The 18,494-nt window shown below is 42.6% G+C and overlaps 1 protein-coding gene across 1 annotated transcript; it reads left to right on the top strand.

The window, feature by feature from the left end:
* The first annotated feature begins 7,525 nt into the window (after nucleotides 1-7,525).
* On the top strand, nucleotides 7,526-17,565 carry ADAMTS1 (ADAM metallopeptidase with thrombospondin type 1 motif 1). The gene is made up of 9 exons (XM_008986529.5): nucleotides 7,526-8,711; nucleotides 10,326-10,672; nucleotides 11,020-11,152; nucleotides 11,852-12,019; nucleotides 12,454-12,740; nucleotides 12,955-13,141; nucleotides 13,251-13,426; nucleotides 14,793-14,968; nucleotides 15,129-17,565. Exons 1-9 carry the CDS (start codon nucleotides 7,982-7,984, stop codon nucleotides 15,826-15,828), a joined length of 2,904 nt encoding a protein of 967 aa, XP_008984777.1. The 5' UTR covers nucleotides 7,526-7,981; the 3' UTR covers nucleotides 15,829-17,565.
* The last annotated feature ends 929 nt before the right edge of the window (nucleotides 17,566-18,494 follow it).

Raw genomic sequence — 18,494 nt, 5'->3', positions numbered from 1 at the left:
TATTATAAATATATAGCATATATATGTGCTATATTTATAATATATATGTAGCATATATGTATTATATGGAGAGAGCACAAATGTATGCTATATAAATATAGCACAAAAATAGCATATATGTGCTATATTTATAATATATATGTAGCATATATGTATGCTATATATACATAGCATTGCTTACATTTTTTTAATTTGGAAAATATTTATGAGCTATAATTCACATGGTGTGATGGTTAATTTTATGTGTCAACTTAACCAGGCCAAGTGGTGCCTAAATTAGACACTATTTCTGGTCTAATCTCATCTGGCAACATGTCTGTGAGCTTGTTGCCAGATGAGATTAACATTTGAATCAATAGACTCCAGTAGAGTAGACTGCTCTCCCCAGTGTGGGTGGGCATGATCCAGTCCACTGAAGCTCTGAGTAGAACAAAAGGGACAGAGGAAGGAGGAATTTCCCCTCCTTTGTCTTCCTGCCTGCTTGAGCTAAGACATTAGTCTTTTTCTAATCTTTGACTGGGATTTATACTATCTACTCCCCTGGTTCTCAGACCTTCAGACTTGAACTAAAATCACACCACTTACTTTCCTGAGTCTCCAGCATGCTGACAGCAGGTTATGGGACTTCTCAGCCTTATAATCATGTGAGGCAATTCCTCATAATCTCATTAAATATATGTTTAGCTCTCTGAAGTATCTTGACTAATATATATGGTCAGCGTTTCTTACAAAAGTTCCTCAAGAAATTTTGGACTTTAAGAGGCTAGGAATGGAGGGGGAATGGGGCAGAAGATGAGCAGGACGAGTATCCTTTTGAGGCACCTGTCTCGGCTGAGAATTTTACAGTTCTAGGCCAGGAAATGGTGTTCTTTTCTAGTCAGGGGGTGGCATCTCCTTCTCCAGGGTCTGGCAGAATCTGGGGCTTATCCATCCAAATGTCTCCATGTTATGTCTCAGAATCCCACAGTTTTTCTATGAGGACCCCAACTTTAATATAAAACAACTATAAGATTATGCATTTTTAGATTTTCAGCATTATCTGCTTTCTGACTGCAGGAGATAAAGGTGACTTTTAGGGCATGTCTAGAAAAATGTGCAATCTATATTTTTCCAAAATAACCTTCAAAACAGGCATTGTTAAATTTTTTGAAGGGGCCAGATAACAAATATATTGGACTGGAGGGCATTGGTCTCTTTTGCCATTATACAATTCTGCTTTGTATTGTGAAAGCAACCATGAAAATTACATAAACAAATGATTGTGGCTTTGTTCTAGTAAAATTTTATTTACAAAAGCAGATGGTCATACTGAAGCTCATAGCTTGCCAACCCCTGCTCTGAAGCTACAGTCAAAACCCATCCAACTACACACTCCTTTCAATTGTTCTTTTCCTCTACTAAGTGTCACTGTTGCTGCATACACCTGCTCCTCACCCCATACTACCACCTCATCCCACATGAAGACTCTTTGCCATTGCACTGACACTGCATGCCAGAGCTATCCCCATTCCATTCACCACCAGCAAAGGGGTCTACTGCCCTCTGATCAGTGAGCAGTCCCATCTAGAAGATCTCCTGATGCTCATTGTTTTCAACTCAGTTTAGCCCAGAAAGCACAACCTGAAAAAAGGGCTTGTGTGCATGAAGTCCTTGTAGAGGTGGGGAAGGCAGGGGTAAGTAAGTTTAGGAAACAGGAGAGGGTAACTAGGAAGAATGAGATGAAGAAGGGAGGAAGCAAAAACAACCATGGGGAGGAAGCAAAAACAGTACTTCAAGTCAGGATTGTTGTCATCTCCATTTTACACTTGAGGAGACTGAGGCTGAGGGATAATCAATGGCTTCCCTGAAGTCACAAAGTAAGGATGCAGCAGTCAGAAATCCAGAATTTAAAGGTGGAGTATGTGGCTCTCCACCACTAGCTCTCAAGGTATGAAATGCAGGGAACAGGCAGACCCCCAACATCTATGCTTAGACATTGTGCCACTCTAGAATGATGTCCAACTCTCTAATCCTTTTAATGGTCTTTTCCAGTTATGTATTTAGAGAGATTGTCTAGGTCTTTCTAAGCAACACTTCATGAATATATAAGCCTACCATCAAACAATTACAAGTGTGCCCAGTTCTTAGGTTGACCTGAGAGCCACGTGGAACAAGAAAGCTTTCCAGCCAGTGTTTCCAGCAGCAAGCATCCTAACTCAGGCCTAGGAATTTGAAGATACAGTATTCAAATATCCGTGATTCTGAGCTACTAACTGTTCGAATTGCAATAATTCATAATTCAGTTTTTGGTTATTAATAAGATACAAAGGAGCATTATAAAGACGTGAATGCTGTAGAACAGAGGCTGAGGTATAATCAAATATTGCTCTTTATCTTTAGCAAAAATCACTTTCAAAGGACAACTGATTTTCAGCCTCTGGTTAAATAGCCATATAGTGGGAGTGTAGGTAGGGGACCAGTTCCTATCTCAATCAGCTAATCAATAATTGTAGCTGGGTAGGGAAAAAAACAGTAGTGAAATAGTTTAACATATCTTATTCTGTGGTCTCATGTGCCGCCTACTGACTAAAACTGCCCGCTTTCAATTCCGGCGCTTATTAAACTAGAGATAATATATTAATATTAATTTGCTTTAAGTAATAAAATATTTCCAGGATGTGATTTTAAATTCACATGACATTTAGAAGTCACTAATATTTGCAGTATTCAAGAATGAAGTACACACTCATTAAGAGCAATTTTAAATTTTATCTTTTGTCACCACCTGGTGGTAGAACATTTTCTCACTTTTCTTTTTTCATTTTAAGCTTTGTGTTTTTGCTAAGGAAAATTTCTAAATCAAGGAAACCAGTTAACTTCGGTATAGATTGTCAATTATTAACGTATACTAAACATACTGTCCGTACTTAATATCTATTGAATAAATGAATGAGTTTTTAGTCAGTTTTAGTGAATTGCAAATGTACATAAGCTTTCGTTTGAATTGCAGGAAGTTCTCAAATGGAATGAATAAAAGTGGTCCACAGAACTAGTTTGTCAGAGGCAGTTTCCTTCCGTAAAGTTTAATTGGATTTTTGTTTATGGTAATAGAAATACACAATTAAAAAGTAATTGGTTTTAGAAAGCATTTTATCATGCTCTTAAGAATAAATTCATTTAACATTGTAATATTTTTAAAATATCTTTCAGAATTCCAAAAGGTAAGAGAATATTTAATTAGAATTTATTAAATATGATTGAGAAGATGTAAAACTTCTGCAGATTCCTAAACTATTAAGAAACAAAACAAAACAAAACCAAATTGCACATCATTTGTTGTAGACCATCGCCACCTTGTGTTTGGAGAAAGAGGTACTAAAGCCTGCAAATCTTTTAAGGTGGAAATTTTTTATTGCCAAAAAATTTTAATTTACAATTCAAATAAAACTTAACAACTGGCAACAACATCAGTGAAAAATCTGACAACATAATCACCTCCTACACAGTTAGACAGGTTAAAATGTCAAAACATTTGATTAAAAGTTATCAGTCAGAGTCATTTCTAAGCCCCCAGTTTGACTCTGGCTATGACATATTGGGAAAATGCCTTCACCCTTTTGAGTCTCATTTCTGCATCAGTTACACAAAGGGAGTTGATTTGGCAGATCATACTCCTTTCGATTCTGCAAGTGCGTGATTTGGAGGGAATATCAATTTTGAGTCTAAATGCAAGCTATGATAATTTTTCTGTCTCCAATATTTGCAATACTTCTGGGTATATAACCTTTTTAAACCAGAAGTTTTCTAACCACTTTCCCATTTGTGATCAAATAAAATATCCATTTGTTCAATATTACCTTAGACCAGATGTTCCCCAAAATAGCACTAATCCCAAACAGCTTCCCTATTTCTAATTAGTAAATCTTACAGAACTAAAATGTGAATAAAAATCATTTCATGGTTAGTTGTTTCTCTAGACAATGTTTACACTAAAACAATTCTAATAGCTCATGTATATTACCAGATTTCCTAATTTCATGGCTACCTGTTGAATACTTACTTTGGTATAGATTTTCTGAAAATTGGGAATATTGTGTCTGTAAGATATTTATCAGTTGAACAAATACGAACACATAAGGTGTAAATAAAAATGAGTACCCTAATGCTTCTCTCTCACTTCAAAATGCAAACAAGAAAGTCCCTCTGTTCATGGAGGACAACAATGTGTTTAATAGGTCAAACTGTTAATTGTTCCAATAATTTTATGTCAAATACATGGACTTCTGTTATCTCTACAAATAAAAATTGGCTTACATATGTAAATTAGAACACGTTAAGATTAATGTTTATATAAACCCATATGTATTCTATAAAAATAAAATCCAAAATATGGAGAGTAGGGATTAGGATAGCATGTGTTCTTTTGGGTACACATTCAAATCAAGGAACAAAATTTGCATAAGGAGTGGAGTATGAAATTTACTATAAGAACTCAACATTACATGTCACTTTTACTCAGGCCATGTACAAATTTACTCCTGTGGTCTTGTTTCTACATTCAAATGCTTTTCCAATTCACATTTTGCTTATAAATATATATATGTATTATTGTATATATTTGAATATTAGCACGAATGCCTGAAGAATGTTGATCTTAAAAAAAGAGAGAGAGAGTAAGTAAGTGGATTAAATGTTCTTCCGAGCATGGATGGAGTTTTTCAGCTTAGTAGTTGGCAACTCCAACATCCATGTGTCTGTTGAAGCAATTAAAAAAGAATCATTTCCCAGAACTACAGGTGCACAACAGATTGGAGTCATTATGCAAAAGAACAGAAATCTGGACAGACACCCAGAGAATAAAAAAGCCATGTTCCCAGCCATCGTTTTGCCTTTAAATCACTGTTTTTGCCACTCTATTTGTATCTACAACATGAAATTTGAAAAATTATAATGGACTTCAAGTAACCCATTTAAGATCAGAAAAGTATGCTTTAAACAAACCTCCAATAAGATTACACTAGAGGTAGAAACATACTAAAGGTCAAATTGGCATTAACATATTTTTAAAAGCTAAAGTTTATGTGCAGAAGTTGATAGACTGAAATATATTACATGATGTATCTTTTTAAATATACACATTTTCTTCTGTTTTCTGAATGTCCTTTCTTTTCCTAATTTAAGGAAATCACATCTACCTTCACTAATCCGCATTCAGCCCCTTGGTTGAATCCCCTTTCCCTGAGATTTTGGGTGTCCAAAATCTCCATCTCAAATCTCCATCTCAAAGCCACTCTGAGGCTCTAACTGTTGTTACCATATATTATTTTCTGAGCCCTCTTCTAAGTAAGAGGTTTGAAAACTTACAGATGGCTTTGCCATCATTCTTTTCTGATCGCGTGGTCAACAGCTTGGAAGTCTAACATGACTTTCCTCATATGTTCTGTCAAGTATCTTACCTCTCTTCTAGCTAGAAAGAACAAGTGAAATGAAATAAACTAGTAGAAAATGGGCTGTCAAATAATTACTGTAATGGAAGGTAACAATGTAAAAACAAAAGTCTGAAAAGCAAAGTGGGAAGTAGAAATGATCAGATGTTTGGGAAAAGATATTTAGGAAACATAAACAGGAAGGAGTAATCCTCTTAGTTCAAAGTCGAAGAGAAGGAGTTAGGCCGACAACGCTGGACAATGCAAAAAGGAATCAGCCATCGTGAGTGTGGATGTTAATGTTGAGGATGTAGGACAAATGGAACCGGGTGAGAGCAAAGAAGAGACTCAGTGAAAAGAGGTAGGCAGAAGCCATTATAAGAATGTTGATGGAGCGCTGTCAAAATAAATCTAAGTCCTTGATTGGTCATTCAGCATTAAACGATGAGAGTAATTGTAGGAAACCAAGATTACATTAACAAAATCACCCACTCCTAAATGTGTGGAGACTAGAGGTCGTTACTAAGCGCTTTCTGAAGTAAGCTTCTCTCTGCCATTCTTGCTCATTTGATTTTTCCTTAATAGTGGAAAGCAATGTTTTTGTTTTTGTTTTTAAAGTAAACAATCTCCCTAGGAGAAAAGAAATTGGAGAGCATCTGGAAAGAAACGCTTGAAAGAGGGACGTGGTAGGAGCACTAGAAGGGACGCTTCTGGCTGGGGCCCAGTGAAGTGGGAAGATCTGGGGAGGAGCGAGGAAAGGACCCAGATCAACTGGGATCCAACCGAGAGAGACGGGACGGGGGTGGGGCGGAAAGGCGGAGACCAGGTCCGGCACTAACTCGGGGGCGCGGGAGTGGGAGGGATGCGGGTTGTCCCCGCGGGTTTCCGCCCGTGAAACTGTCCTTCTTCTGGGTCCTTGAGCCCCTCCCTCATTTGGAGAGAAGAGGCGCTCAGTTTTTTGTTTGTTTTTTTGTTTTGTTTTTTGTTTTCTTAAGGACCTGTAGGTGAAAAGGCTCAGCTCTCCTGGCTTTCTTAACGCGGATATAGGCTTTTCCCTTCCTGGTAGGAAGAGGAAGGAGGGCTTGGGGAAGGAAGACGATTTCCTTCTTTCCCCCACTGCACACTTGCTAGCCCCAGCGATCGCTGCTGGCCCCTGGGTAGGAAAGGGGGGTTCCTCGCCGTTTCCGCAACGCTGGCCTAGGGCTTGCAGCTGCGGTAGAGTGGAAGCACGCAGGCTGGCGGGAGCGGATCATCTCTCGAATGAAGACGAGAAAGCGCTAGTTCCCTCCTTAGGCTCTAGGGAATTGAGCCGCGTCCCAGAGCGCCCATTCCAGAAATGTGAAACCAAGTTCTCACTAAATCGTCTCCGGGGAAGGGGTTGGTGTGTGGGGTGGGGGCTGGTGGAGGGTGAAGGCATATGCAAACATATTTTAAAATCCAGACCCTAAGAAGTGTCACCTGGCCCCTCACCCAGCCATCAGCCATGCTTTTTAGGGGAAGCGTAGGGCCAACCAAGCATTCCCGAGAAAAGTTGGGGTAAATAGAGAGCGAGCCGGCTGCGGCTAACAAGCTCCTGGCAGGCTGGAGAGGTGGAGAAGTGGAGTGAGGCTACTTTTCTAGAAAGTGTAGCCCTAGCTCATCTCCTAGATGGGAGAAGCGGGAGCTGAAGGAAAAGAAAAGGGGACTCAGGGCAGCTCCAGGATAGGGAAATGTTGGAGAAGGGACTCCTTTCTCTACCGGAACCCTCCTTCCTGGCAACTCTAGCCCAGCGTGGTAACTGAGTCACCACACCGGAGGGGCGGTGGGTTGGAAGGGTGGTCCAGGAAGCTTGCAAGGCAGAAGAGCCGTGGAAGGGAGAGTCTTCTCCCCGCAGTGGCCCCAGCAGTACAAAGTGTTGGTCACAGCGCCCCTTCCGCCCCCAGATTGACAAGCAGTGGCTTGGAGCCAGCGCAGAGGCTGCCCCCTCCCCCGCCCCAGCCAGCAGCGCAGAGCGGGGTTCGGCAACCACTGAGCCTGGGGCGGCGTCTTTGGGATGGAAAAGGGCCAAGAAGGGGGAGGAGTGGGGGGCGGTATTCCTTCACTGGCGTTTATAAAAGGACGGGCCCGCCTGCCCGGTTCTTGCACTCGCTGGAAAGCAGCTCCGGGCCAGGGGCTATTGCAAAGCCAGGGTGCGCTACCAGACCAAGAGGGGAGATCCCTGCTCAGAGTGAGCAATACCGCAGCCAAGGCGGACGCCGAAGAGGGGTGCCAGGCACCAAACCCCGCGTGGCCTCAGCCCCGGAGGCGCCCCCGAGCGCTTCTTGTCCCCGCAGAGCCACTCTGCCTGCTCCTGCGTCTCAGTGACTCCAACTTGGCGCTGGAAGAAAAACTTCCCGCGCGCCGGCAGAACTGCAGCGCCTCCTCTTAGTGATTCCAGGAGCTTCGGCCGTAGCCGGCTCTGCGCTCCCCTCCAACGAATAATAGAAATTGTTAATTTTAGCAATCCAGAGCAGGCCAGCGAAGCTTTACTCTCCCAACCCGAACTAAAAGCTCCCTCGCTCCGTGCGCTGCTGCAAGCAGTGTCTCGTGGGGCTCCAATGCAGCAGGCTGTACCCGAGGGGTTCGGAAGGCGCAAGCTGGGCAGCGACATGGGGATGGCGGAGCGGGCGCGGGGGTCTCGGTGCCTCGGACCCACGCCCACGCTGCTGCTGCTCGCCGTGGCGCTGCTGGCAGTGTCGGACGCACTCCGGCGCCCAGCCGAGGAGGACGAGGAGCTGGTGGTGCCGGAGCTGGAACGCGCCCCGGGACACGGGACCACGCGCCTCCGTCTGCACGCCTTTGGCCAGCAGCTGGATCTGGAGCTCCGGCCCGACCGCAGCTTTTTGGCGCCCGGCTTCACGCTCCAGAACTTGGGGCGCCGACCCGGGTCCGAGACGCCGCTTCCGGAAACCGACCTGGCGCACTGCTTCTACTCAGGCACTGTGAATGGAGATCCCAGCTCCGCTGCTGCCCTCAGCCTCTGCGAAGGCGTGCGCGGCGCCTTCTACCTGCGGGGTGAGGCGTATTTCATCCAGCCACTGCCCGCCGCCAGCGAGCGCCTAGCCACCGACGCCCCGGGGGAGAAGCAGCCGGCACCACTACAGTTCCATCTCCTGCGGCGGAATCGGCAGGGCGACGGAGGCGGCACGTGCGGGGTCGTGGACGAGGAGCCCCAGTCGACTGGGAAACCGGAGACAGAGGACCGGGAAGAAGGGATGGAGGGCGAGGAGGAAGGGGCTCAGTGGCGGCCGCAGGACCCGGCACTGCAACGCGTAGGACAGCCCACAGGTAGAAGTATTGCTCTCGCTTGTCTGTCCATTCATCCTCCTCCCCTCACTTTCTCTATCCCACGGGACTTCAGGGTAGACTCCTGCTGGCAGGCGGGAGCATAAGTCCGCAGACAGCACGGAGACCTGGAGTGGAGGAATGTGGTTTGAGGTTTGGATTGGTGAACTCAGCTAGAAAACATGCTTCCATTTGCCCGAATAATGAATAACCAAGAAAAAAAAAAAACCTGACAAACGATTTTCTGCAAACTAAAGCAAAGCATTTAGACCGGGAAGGGAGAGTTTGTAACCTGACTCCTTCCACCTTCAGTGAGTTGGAGCTTGTGCGAGTTCTTTCCGCTCTTGTGTATTTCTTTTTAACGATTGTGTGTGCCTTTTGTCCGGGTTGCAACGTTGCCCTGAGTTTTGTAACCGCTGCCTGTGCATGCATCCTGAGCTCACGGGAGGGCGGATGTGGAGAGGGCAGAGGAGGAATGATGACCTAGGAAGGTACCCTGAGCGGCTGCGCTGGGATCTCTGTTCTGCAGGCTTCTGTCCCCTTCCCCCCTTATAAGGCTGACCCGGGCTGGCTGCAGGCGGCTGGGCCCCTTTGCAGAACCTGCTTGGGAGGTCTTTGCCGGGCTTGCCCCGCCTCCCAGTTTGCACTCCCTCTCGCAGCCATAATTCTGCTCTCTAGCACTGTTGAAAGTTCCTGCTACGCTTTCTCTGTTGTGTACAGTGCTTACTCTCCAGTTCTTTTTGTTTTCTCACTTCGGTGCCTTTTTCCTTCTTTAACTCTCTCACGTGTCATTTTAAAGTAATTCTCCCTTTTCCCCCTGCTCCTTTGCTCCTGGGAGCAAAATCAGGACTTTCCCTAGAGGTTGGGTCTCAGTCAGGAATGGAAGACTCTGTTCCAAATACTCCATCATGCAGGAAGCCAGAACTTTTTTCCCTGGGGCAGTGGGAGTTTGGCCAAAGGCTGCTGGGCAGAGTGGGTGGTCCTTGTGCCCGGAACTGGCAAAAGCAGAGCACCCCAGGGACCCCTGGAATGAGACAGCAGAGCTGTGCAGTCAGATTCCTTAAGGCCCAGCCCCTTGGCAGCAGCCCAGGCCCTACCCGAGGCCTTCCACGTGGAGCCTGATGATCTCATTCAGGATTTGAATCCTCGCCTGTGAAAGAGTGACTCAGGGCCTCTGCCTGCCACCCTTGCTCCAAGATTTTACTACAGTTGGGTAGGATGATGTACATAACTGATTTGTTCAGACTGTAGGATTTTAAAGAGAACAGAAGAAATCCTGCGCGCGCGCTCTCTCTCTCTCTCTCTCTCTCTCTCTCTCTCTCTCTCTCTCTCACACACACACACAGAGAGAGAAAGAGAGAGAGAGAGACAGGCACCAGGCAGAGGAGCACGTGGTCTTTTTATTTAAAGAAAGGCAGAGGAGCACGTGGTCTAAGGAGAGGAGAGAACTTTTACAATAACACTTTCACGGAAGACATGCAAATATTTTTGTTACTGTTGTTCCGAGTATATTTTTGCTTTGTTTGCTTTGACTGGTTAGGCTGTCCTAATATATGCTACGAAGGTAACTATTCTTGGCTAGCCTGACCTTAAGCAAACTTCTTTTTTTCTTTACAGGAACTGGAAGCATAAGAAAGAAGCGATTTGTGTCCAGTCACCGCTATGTGGAAACCATGCTTGTGGCAGACCAGTCGATGGCAGAATTCCACGGCAGTGGTCTAAAGCATTACCTTCTCACCTTGTTTTCGGTGGCAGCCAGGTTGTACAAACACCCCAGCATTCGTAATTCAGTTAGCCTAGTGGTGGTGAAGATCTTGGTCATCCACGAGGAACAGAAAGGGCCAGAAGTGACTTCCAATGCTGCCCTCACTCTGCGGAACTTCTGCAACTGGCAAAAGCAGCACAACCCACCCAGTGACCGGGACACAGAGCACTATGACACAGCAATTCTTTTCACCAGACAGGTAAGAGGAAGATGGTACCAGTTGTGACACTGTCCTCTTAGGAGTCTACGTTGTACCAAACAGATATATACAAAAGGCATTTCACTAATGTTTTTGCAGTTAACTTTGCGTAATTGGCTAGTATGGTTTATCTTATTTCTACTGTAATTTTAATATCTCAAGTTTCACAGTTCTATTTTAAAAGCATTAGGAACAAAGCTTGATTAAAGTCACATGAAGTCTTCTTATCTCAACAATAACGAATGTAGATGCTCCAAAGCATATGTGAAGGCACATCTGACCAAAAAAGTTAGATCCCAAGGTTCATGCTCCTGTTATTAATAAGGATTTGCCTTTGCTTTTTGTAGGATTTGTGTGGGTCACAGACTTGTGATACACTTGGGATGGCTGATGTTGGAACTGTTTGTGATCCAAGCAGAAGCTGCTCTGTCATAGAAGACGATGGTTTACAAGCTGCCTTCACCACAGCCCATGAATTAGGTAAGTCTGATTCAAAGTAGGATTTAAGCCCCATTCAGAAATGGAAACTGGTAAAACAGTATATTAATTGAAAAAGGAGAGTCTGTAGGTAATATTACTATTTTAGGTCCTAGTGCATCTTAGAAACTATAGAAAATATTTTTTACCATTTCAAACATGGTCATTTTTATTAGAGTAAAAAATAAGATAGTAGTACATTCCAAATGTGCATTTGGAAATGTACGTTTGTTTACACCCTGTGAAAAGTAGACATGGACTAAAAAAATACATGGTCTCCTAAATATATTTCTTCTTCTAGAAATATCATTTTGGGACAAATGAAGCAACCCTGTTGGGAAAAAATAACCTGCTGCATATAATCTGTATTTTATTTTATTTATTATTATTTTACCTTGAGATAGAGTATCTCCCAGGCTGGAGTGCAATGGCATAATCTTGGCTTACTACAACCTCCTTCTCATGGGTTCAAGTGATTCTCCTACCACAGCCTTCCCAGTAGCTGGGATTACATGTGGGCAGCACCACAGCCAGCTAATTTTTGTATTTTTAACAGAGATCGGGTTTCACCATGTTGGCCAGGCTGGTCTTGAACTCCTGACCTCAGATGATCCACCAGCCTCGACCTCTGGAATTACAGGTATAGGCCACCACACCTGGCCATGATCCATATTTTAATGTGGGTTTTGGATTGCTTCCTAGGCCACGTGTTTAACATGCCGCATGATGATGCAAAGCAGTGTGCCAGCCTTAATGGTGTGAACCGGGATTCCCACATGATGGCGTCAATGCTTTCCAACTTGGACCATAGCCAGCCTTGGTCTCCGTGCAGTGCCTACATGATTACATCATTTCTGGATAATGGTCATGGTGAGATGTTCTAGCTGTTCTCTCTAGATGGCATCCAACCTTTCATGCATAAAGTCTAGTTAAATGAACTCTCTCCTTTTTGTTCTTTTTATTTTCCCCCCTTCAAAATTACTTCTCCTTGTCAAGATCCTACCTGTTGAGATCTTAATTCCAAATAAAAAATAGTGCTTCTGGTTGAGTAGCTCCCAAAGTCCATTCATTCACATTGTTAGCAGATCAGTAATTTCCTGTCATTGTTTATATGGAAATACCCCATTCAGGATAAGATTTTATAGTAATCCAAATCTCTTTAGCATTTTCTTCCCTCTAGCGTTACAGTTTTCAAATCACTTTGCTATATATTTTTTCATATGATAAATATTTTCTGAAATGGGATCTACCCCTGCATGCTCTCACTAACTCTGTATTAATATTGGTTGGCATTTCCTTTGCAGGGGAATGTTTGATGGACAAGCCCCAGAATCCCATACAGCTCCCGGCTGATCTCCCTGGCACCTCATACGATGCCAACCGACAGTGCCAGTTTACATTTGGGGAGGACTCCAAACACTGCCCTGATGCAGCCAGCACGTGCACCACTTTGTGGTGTACCGGCACCTCTGGCGGGGTGCTGGTGTGCCAAACCAAACACTTCCCCTGGGCAGATGGCACCAACTGTGGAGAAGGAAAATGGTGTATCAACGGCAAGTGTGTGAACAAAACCGACAGAAAGCATTTTGATGTGAGTTTTTCTACTGAATCATATTCAGAATTGAAAAGTACAAAGTGATGGTAAAAGATTTGATACCAAGTTAAACATCTCCATCTGTGTCCTCTAGCAGGAATAAAACAATAGCTTATTTTTAGAATTGATTCTAAAATTCAATCATTTTCTTTGATACCCTAAAAGCTCTCTTTAGAGAACTCTAATGCTGATGATTTGTGTCTCCATTTAGACTCCTTTTCATGGAAGCTGGGGGATGTGGGGGCCTTGGGGAGACTGTTCGAGAACGTGCGGCGGCGGAGTCCAGTACACAATGAGGGAATGTGACAACCCAGTCCCAAAGAACGGAGGAAAGTACTGTGAAGGCAAAAGGGTGCGCTACAGATCCTGTAACATTGAAGACTGTCCAGACAATAATGGTGAGGAGCAGTGGACTCTGATTTTAAGAAATGGCATTAAAAAATGTGCCCACAATCAGGTGGCTTAAGATTGGAAACTGATAATGTTATCATATTATTCTCTTTCCAGGAAAAACCTTTAGAGAGGAGCAATGTGAGGCACACAATGAGTTTTCAAAAGCTTCCTTTGGGAGTGGGCCCGCAGTGGAATGGATTCCCAAGTATGCTGGCGTCTCACCAAAGGACAGATGCAAGCTCATCTGCCAAGCCAAAGGCATTGGCTACTTCTTCGTTTTGCAGCCCAAGGTAGTTAGTCTTTACCTTATTTTTACCTAAAAACCAAGACCTAGACTTGCTACCTTTTCATGCAATTTTTGCTATGCTTTCTTTGCTTTACATTTTAACATATCTTCAGTTTCAAACTTGAACTTTTTTTTTTACATTCATTGGCAACCACCTGCTTTGAGTTGTATTGTTTTCAGTTATGAATGAAGCTTAAATCTAACACTTTACGTGCTTGAAATTGCTTACTATTACTCCTTTATATACAAAGAAAAGCTTTTTGGAAAATCAAGAGCTCCTCTGTGTTACTAGGCTTCACATACACCTCATAGGTAGATACATTATATGTTCACACATTAACCTCGGTAACTAACAATGAGGGGAGAAGGGAGTACAAATAGGATCTTTGACCAGCACTGTTTCTAGCTTCTGTGGTTTCAGAGAATGTTTATACGTTATTTCTACCAAGTGCACTGAGATCACGTCTGACTGGGTAACTGGCAGTAGCAGGTGCAAACAGAATAATTGAAATGGAAGTCTGAGTATTGGTAATTTTTGTATTTGAAAACACATATTGAATTAGGAAAACATCTTTTTTTTTTTTGCTGTTTTGCTAAGGGGTTACATCTGTATCTGAGATAGAAAATGGAATTTAATGTGACTGAGATGATCTTGTGTCATTAGCACTGTTGGCTATGAAAATATTCCCAAGTTACAGATTCAGAATTCAGCAAGTGATTTCCGAAGCACCTACTCTTGCCAGATATTAATTATTCTAGGCTCTGAAGATACCGCAGTGAACACAAAGACAGAGCTCTACTTTCATTGACCTTAGCTGGAGGAATGATAGGTCAATAGACAAATAATTTTTTTAAAATCTCTAATTTCTTCAGATGTCTATATGTAGTATTGAAAAAGATACAGGCCGGCCAGGCATGGTGGCTCACACCCGTAATCCCAGAACTTTGGGAGACTAACTAAGGTGAGCAGATCATGAGGTCAGGAGTTCCAGACCAGCCTGACCAATATGGTGAAATCCCATCTCTACTAAAAATACAGAAACATTACCTGGGCCTGGTGGTGGGTGCCTGTAGCCCCAGTTACTTGGGAGGCTGAGGCAGGAGAATCGCTTGAACCCGGGAGGCAGAGGTTGCAGTGAGCCCAGATCGTGCCACTGCACTCCAGCCTGGGTGACAGAGCGAGACTCTGTCTAAAAAAAAAAGAGAGAGAGAGAAAGATGCCAAAGTGAAGGGTAAATGCATGAAATACATAATGGTAGAGGGTACTGTTTTTAACTAGCATGGTCACGAAAGTAGAAAATGTTCACACATCATAGCACCATCGCCTCCCTTTGCTCGTATGTAACACTAGACATGTGTCCTTTTTTCAGGTTGTAGATGGTACTCCATGTAGCCCAGATTCCACCTCTGTCTGTGTGCAAGGACAGTGTGTAAAAGCTGGTTGTGATCGCATCATAGACTCCAAAAAGAAGTTTGATAAATGTGGTGTTTGTGGGGGAAATGGATCTACATGTAAGAAAATATCAGGATCAGTTACTAGTGCAAAGTAAGTTTTAAAACACCTACTCACAGACCTTATAATTTAAATGGTCCTTTCAACAGTTCTGGTAAAAAACATACCCTGTAAAAGATTAATGTGTTTTTAAGTGAAATAATCTAATGAAGCCAATGAATCAGAGATTTATGCCTGCTTTTGTCACCTGCAGACCTGGATATCATGATATCATCACAATTCCAACTGGAGCCACCAACATCGAAGTGAAACAGCGGAACCAGAGGGGATCCAGGAACAATGGCAGCTTTCTTGCCATCAAAGCTGCGGATGGCACATATATTCTAAATGGTGACTACACTTTGTCCACCTTAGAGCAAGACATTATGTACAAAGGTGTTGTCTTGAGGTACAGCGGCTCCTCTGCGGCATTGGAAAGAATTCGCAGCTTTAGCCCTCTCAAAGAGCCCTTGACCATCCAGGTTCTTACTGTGGGCAACACCCTTCGACCTAAAATTAAATACACCTATTTCATAAAGAAGAAGAAGGAATCTTTCAATGCTATCCCCACTTTTTCAGCATGGGTCATTGAAGAATGGGGCGAATGCTCTAAGTCATGTGAATTGGGTTGGCAGAGAAGACTGGTAGAATGCCGAGACATTAATGGACAGCCTGCTTCAGAGTGTGCAAAGGAAGTAAAGCCAGCCAGCACCAGACCTTGTGCAGACCATCCCTGCCCCCAGTGGCAGCTGGGGGAGTGGTCATCATGTTCTAAGACTTGTGGGAAGGGTTACAAAAAAAGAACCTTGAAGTGTCTGTCCCATGATGGCGGGGTGTTATCCCATGAGAACTGTGATCCTTTAAAGAAACCTAAACATTTCATAGACTTTTGCACAATGGCAGAATGCAGTTAAGCAGTGTTCGTTTTGAGGGCAAGGCAAAGTGAGGAAGGACTGGTGCACTGAAATCAAGAAGGCTGGAGGGATCCAGTGTATCTTGCTGGTAACCAGGGAGGTGTTTCAGTAAGGTGGGATTATGGGAGAAAGAAAAGGAGTTGAATCATCAGAGTAAGCTGCCAGTTGCAAATGTGATAGGATAGTTAGTGAGGATTATTAACCTCTGAGCAGTGATATAGCATAATAAAGCCCCAGGGCATTATTATTATTATTTCTTTTGTTACATCTATACAAGTTTCAAAATACAGAAGCAATTGTCAAAAAAAAGTTAGAATTATAACAACCCCTGTTTCCTGGTACTTATCAAATACTTTGTATCATAGGGGTTGGGAAATGAATAGCAGGAGAAAGATGAGATTTTACTGAGACCTGTTTTACTTTACCTCACTAACAATGGGGGGAGAAAGGAGTACAAATAGGATCTTTGACCAGCACTGTTTATGGCTGCTATGGTTTCAGAGAATGTTTATACATTATTTCTCCCAAGAACTAAAATAAGTTCAGATTGTTCAGCATGAGAGAAGGCATCAGCAATGTGAAATGACTCAAGCGGCTTCCTCTTTCCATTTTTGTACCATCTCAGTCTTTATTTGTATAATTCACTTTGAGGACAAAACAATTCCATGTATTTATTAAAGTTCATTAAGTCTACAGTGGAAAAAAAAGCGGTGAAGTATTAGGTGCTGGTAAAAACACTAGAGGAGACACAATGAGCTTAGTACCCCCAACTTTTTGGTTTCCTACCATGTAAACCTGCTTTGGGAATATGGATGTATAAAAGTAACTTGTGTCTCATGAAGGTCAGTACAATCGCATAAGGAGGATGAAATGCTGGAACAAAAATGGGGTGTGTAGAACAGAATCCCACAGGTTTGGGGACATTGATATCACCGTCTCATGGTGGGGAGGCTGCTGAGGGGTAGCAGGTCCATCTCCAGCAGCTGGTCCAATAGTCATATCCTAGTAGTGAATGTCTATTCAGCTCTTCTGTGAGAATACGATTTTTTCCTTATGTACATAGTAAAATATGTTACTATAAATTATACATACTTTATAAGTATTGGTTTGGGTGTTCCTTCCAAGAAGGACTATAGTTAGTAATAAATGCCTATAATAACATATTTATTTTTATACATTTATTTCTAATGGAAAAACTTTTAAATTATATCGCTTTTGTGAAAGTGCATATAAAATAGAGTATTTATACAATATATGTTACTAGAAATAAAAGAACACTTTTGGAAGTGTGTGTCTGATTTTTGAAGTGAGAATTAATTCCTGGGAAGGAAACCTGAAAACACAAACCTTGAATCTGAAGACTGGATTGTTTTCTTAAATTATTTGGGAATAAGATTTTGTTCTAGAGGAAGGTGGAGCATGATGGCCAAATAGAAGATTTTGTTCTAGTGAAATACATTTCTTGTATTCTTGGAATATGTGATGGCTAAAAAGAAAGAAATTTATGATATTGTTTGTTACTAATGTTTCTAATATTTACCAGTGGTTGGCAAACTTTTTGTAAAAAGCCGAATAGTAAATATTCACAACTTTGTCAATCATGTCAATAACTATCCTGTCAATACCATCTCTGTCACAGTTGCTCAACTGTGCCGTCGTGGCAAAAAAAGTAGCCTTAAAGAATGAGTAAGTGAATGGACATGGCTGTGTTCTAATAAAACTATTTGCAAAAACAAATAATGGGTTAGATTTGTTCTGTAGATTCAGCTTGCCAACCCTGGTATATACCATAAATTAAATGGAAAGAGGTTTGAGTTCTGGATGTTTTTGAATCTGAATCTCTTCCTCAGTTACATCCCATAAGTAAAAGTATGTGAAAATACTTTGCTATTAACTAGAAAACAATGACTAATAAATTACATTGAGGGTAGATGTAAGTGGTGAGCCAAACCCTCTAAATGCTTTACTTGCTCATCAGGAATACCTGAGGGGTTTTGGAGAAATCTTGGAAAACCCAGGCCTTTCTGGGTAGTCCTTTTGTAAATCACTGTCTTTTAAATACTAAGTGGTACATCAATAACTTTAAAAGTTCACATTCCTTCCAAAGTAACTACACTTCTCCCAGGAAATAGTATTTACTAGAAGACTCAGATTATGTGGTTAACCACAGACATTTTGAACTTTACATTTTTCTCCTTTTCCTTGAAAGGAGCAGTTTGATAAAGACATGCCCAAGACTGGGAAGAAAAAGAGGCTTGATGGACTCACAGTTCCACATGGTTGGGGAGGTCTCACAATTATGGTGGAAGGCAAGATGGCGCAAGGCATATCTTACACGGATGGTGGCAGGCAAAGAGAGAGAGAGAGAGAATGTGCAGGGGAACTCCTCTTTAAAAAGCTATCAGATCTCATGAGACTTATTCACTATCACAAGAACAACACAGAAAAGACCCACCACCACGATTCAGTTACCTCCCACTGGATCCCACAACACATGGGAATTATGGGAGCTACTCATCTACAAGATGAGATTTGGGTGGGGACACAGCCAAACCATATCATACGTATTATAATATAGCATCCTAGTTTTAATGTACAGATGATAATTTCTAACTTCCTCTCAGTTATTCAAAGTGTTCCTCCCCTGAGCAATTGAACATGTCATT

The sequence above is a fragment of the Callithrix jacchus genome, chromosome 21 (genome assembly GCF_049354715.1).
Source record: "Callithrix jacchus isolate 240 chromosome 21, calJac240_pri, whole genome shotgun sequence".
Taxonomy (NCBI): domain Eukaryota; kingdom Metazoa; phylum Chordata; class Mammalia; order Primates; family Cebidae; genus Callithrix; species Callithrix jacchus.
The sequence above is the reverse complement of the archived record's forward strand: the minus strand, read 5'-3'. Positions and strand labels throughout refer to the sequence as shown.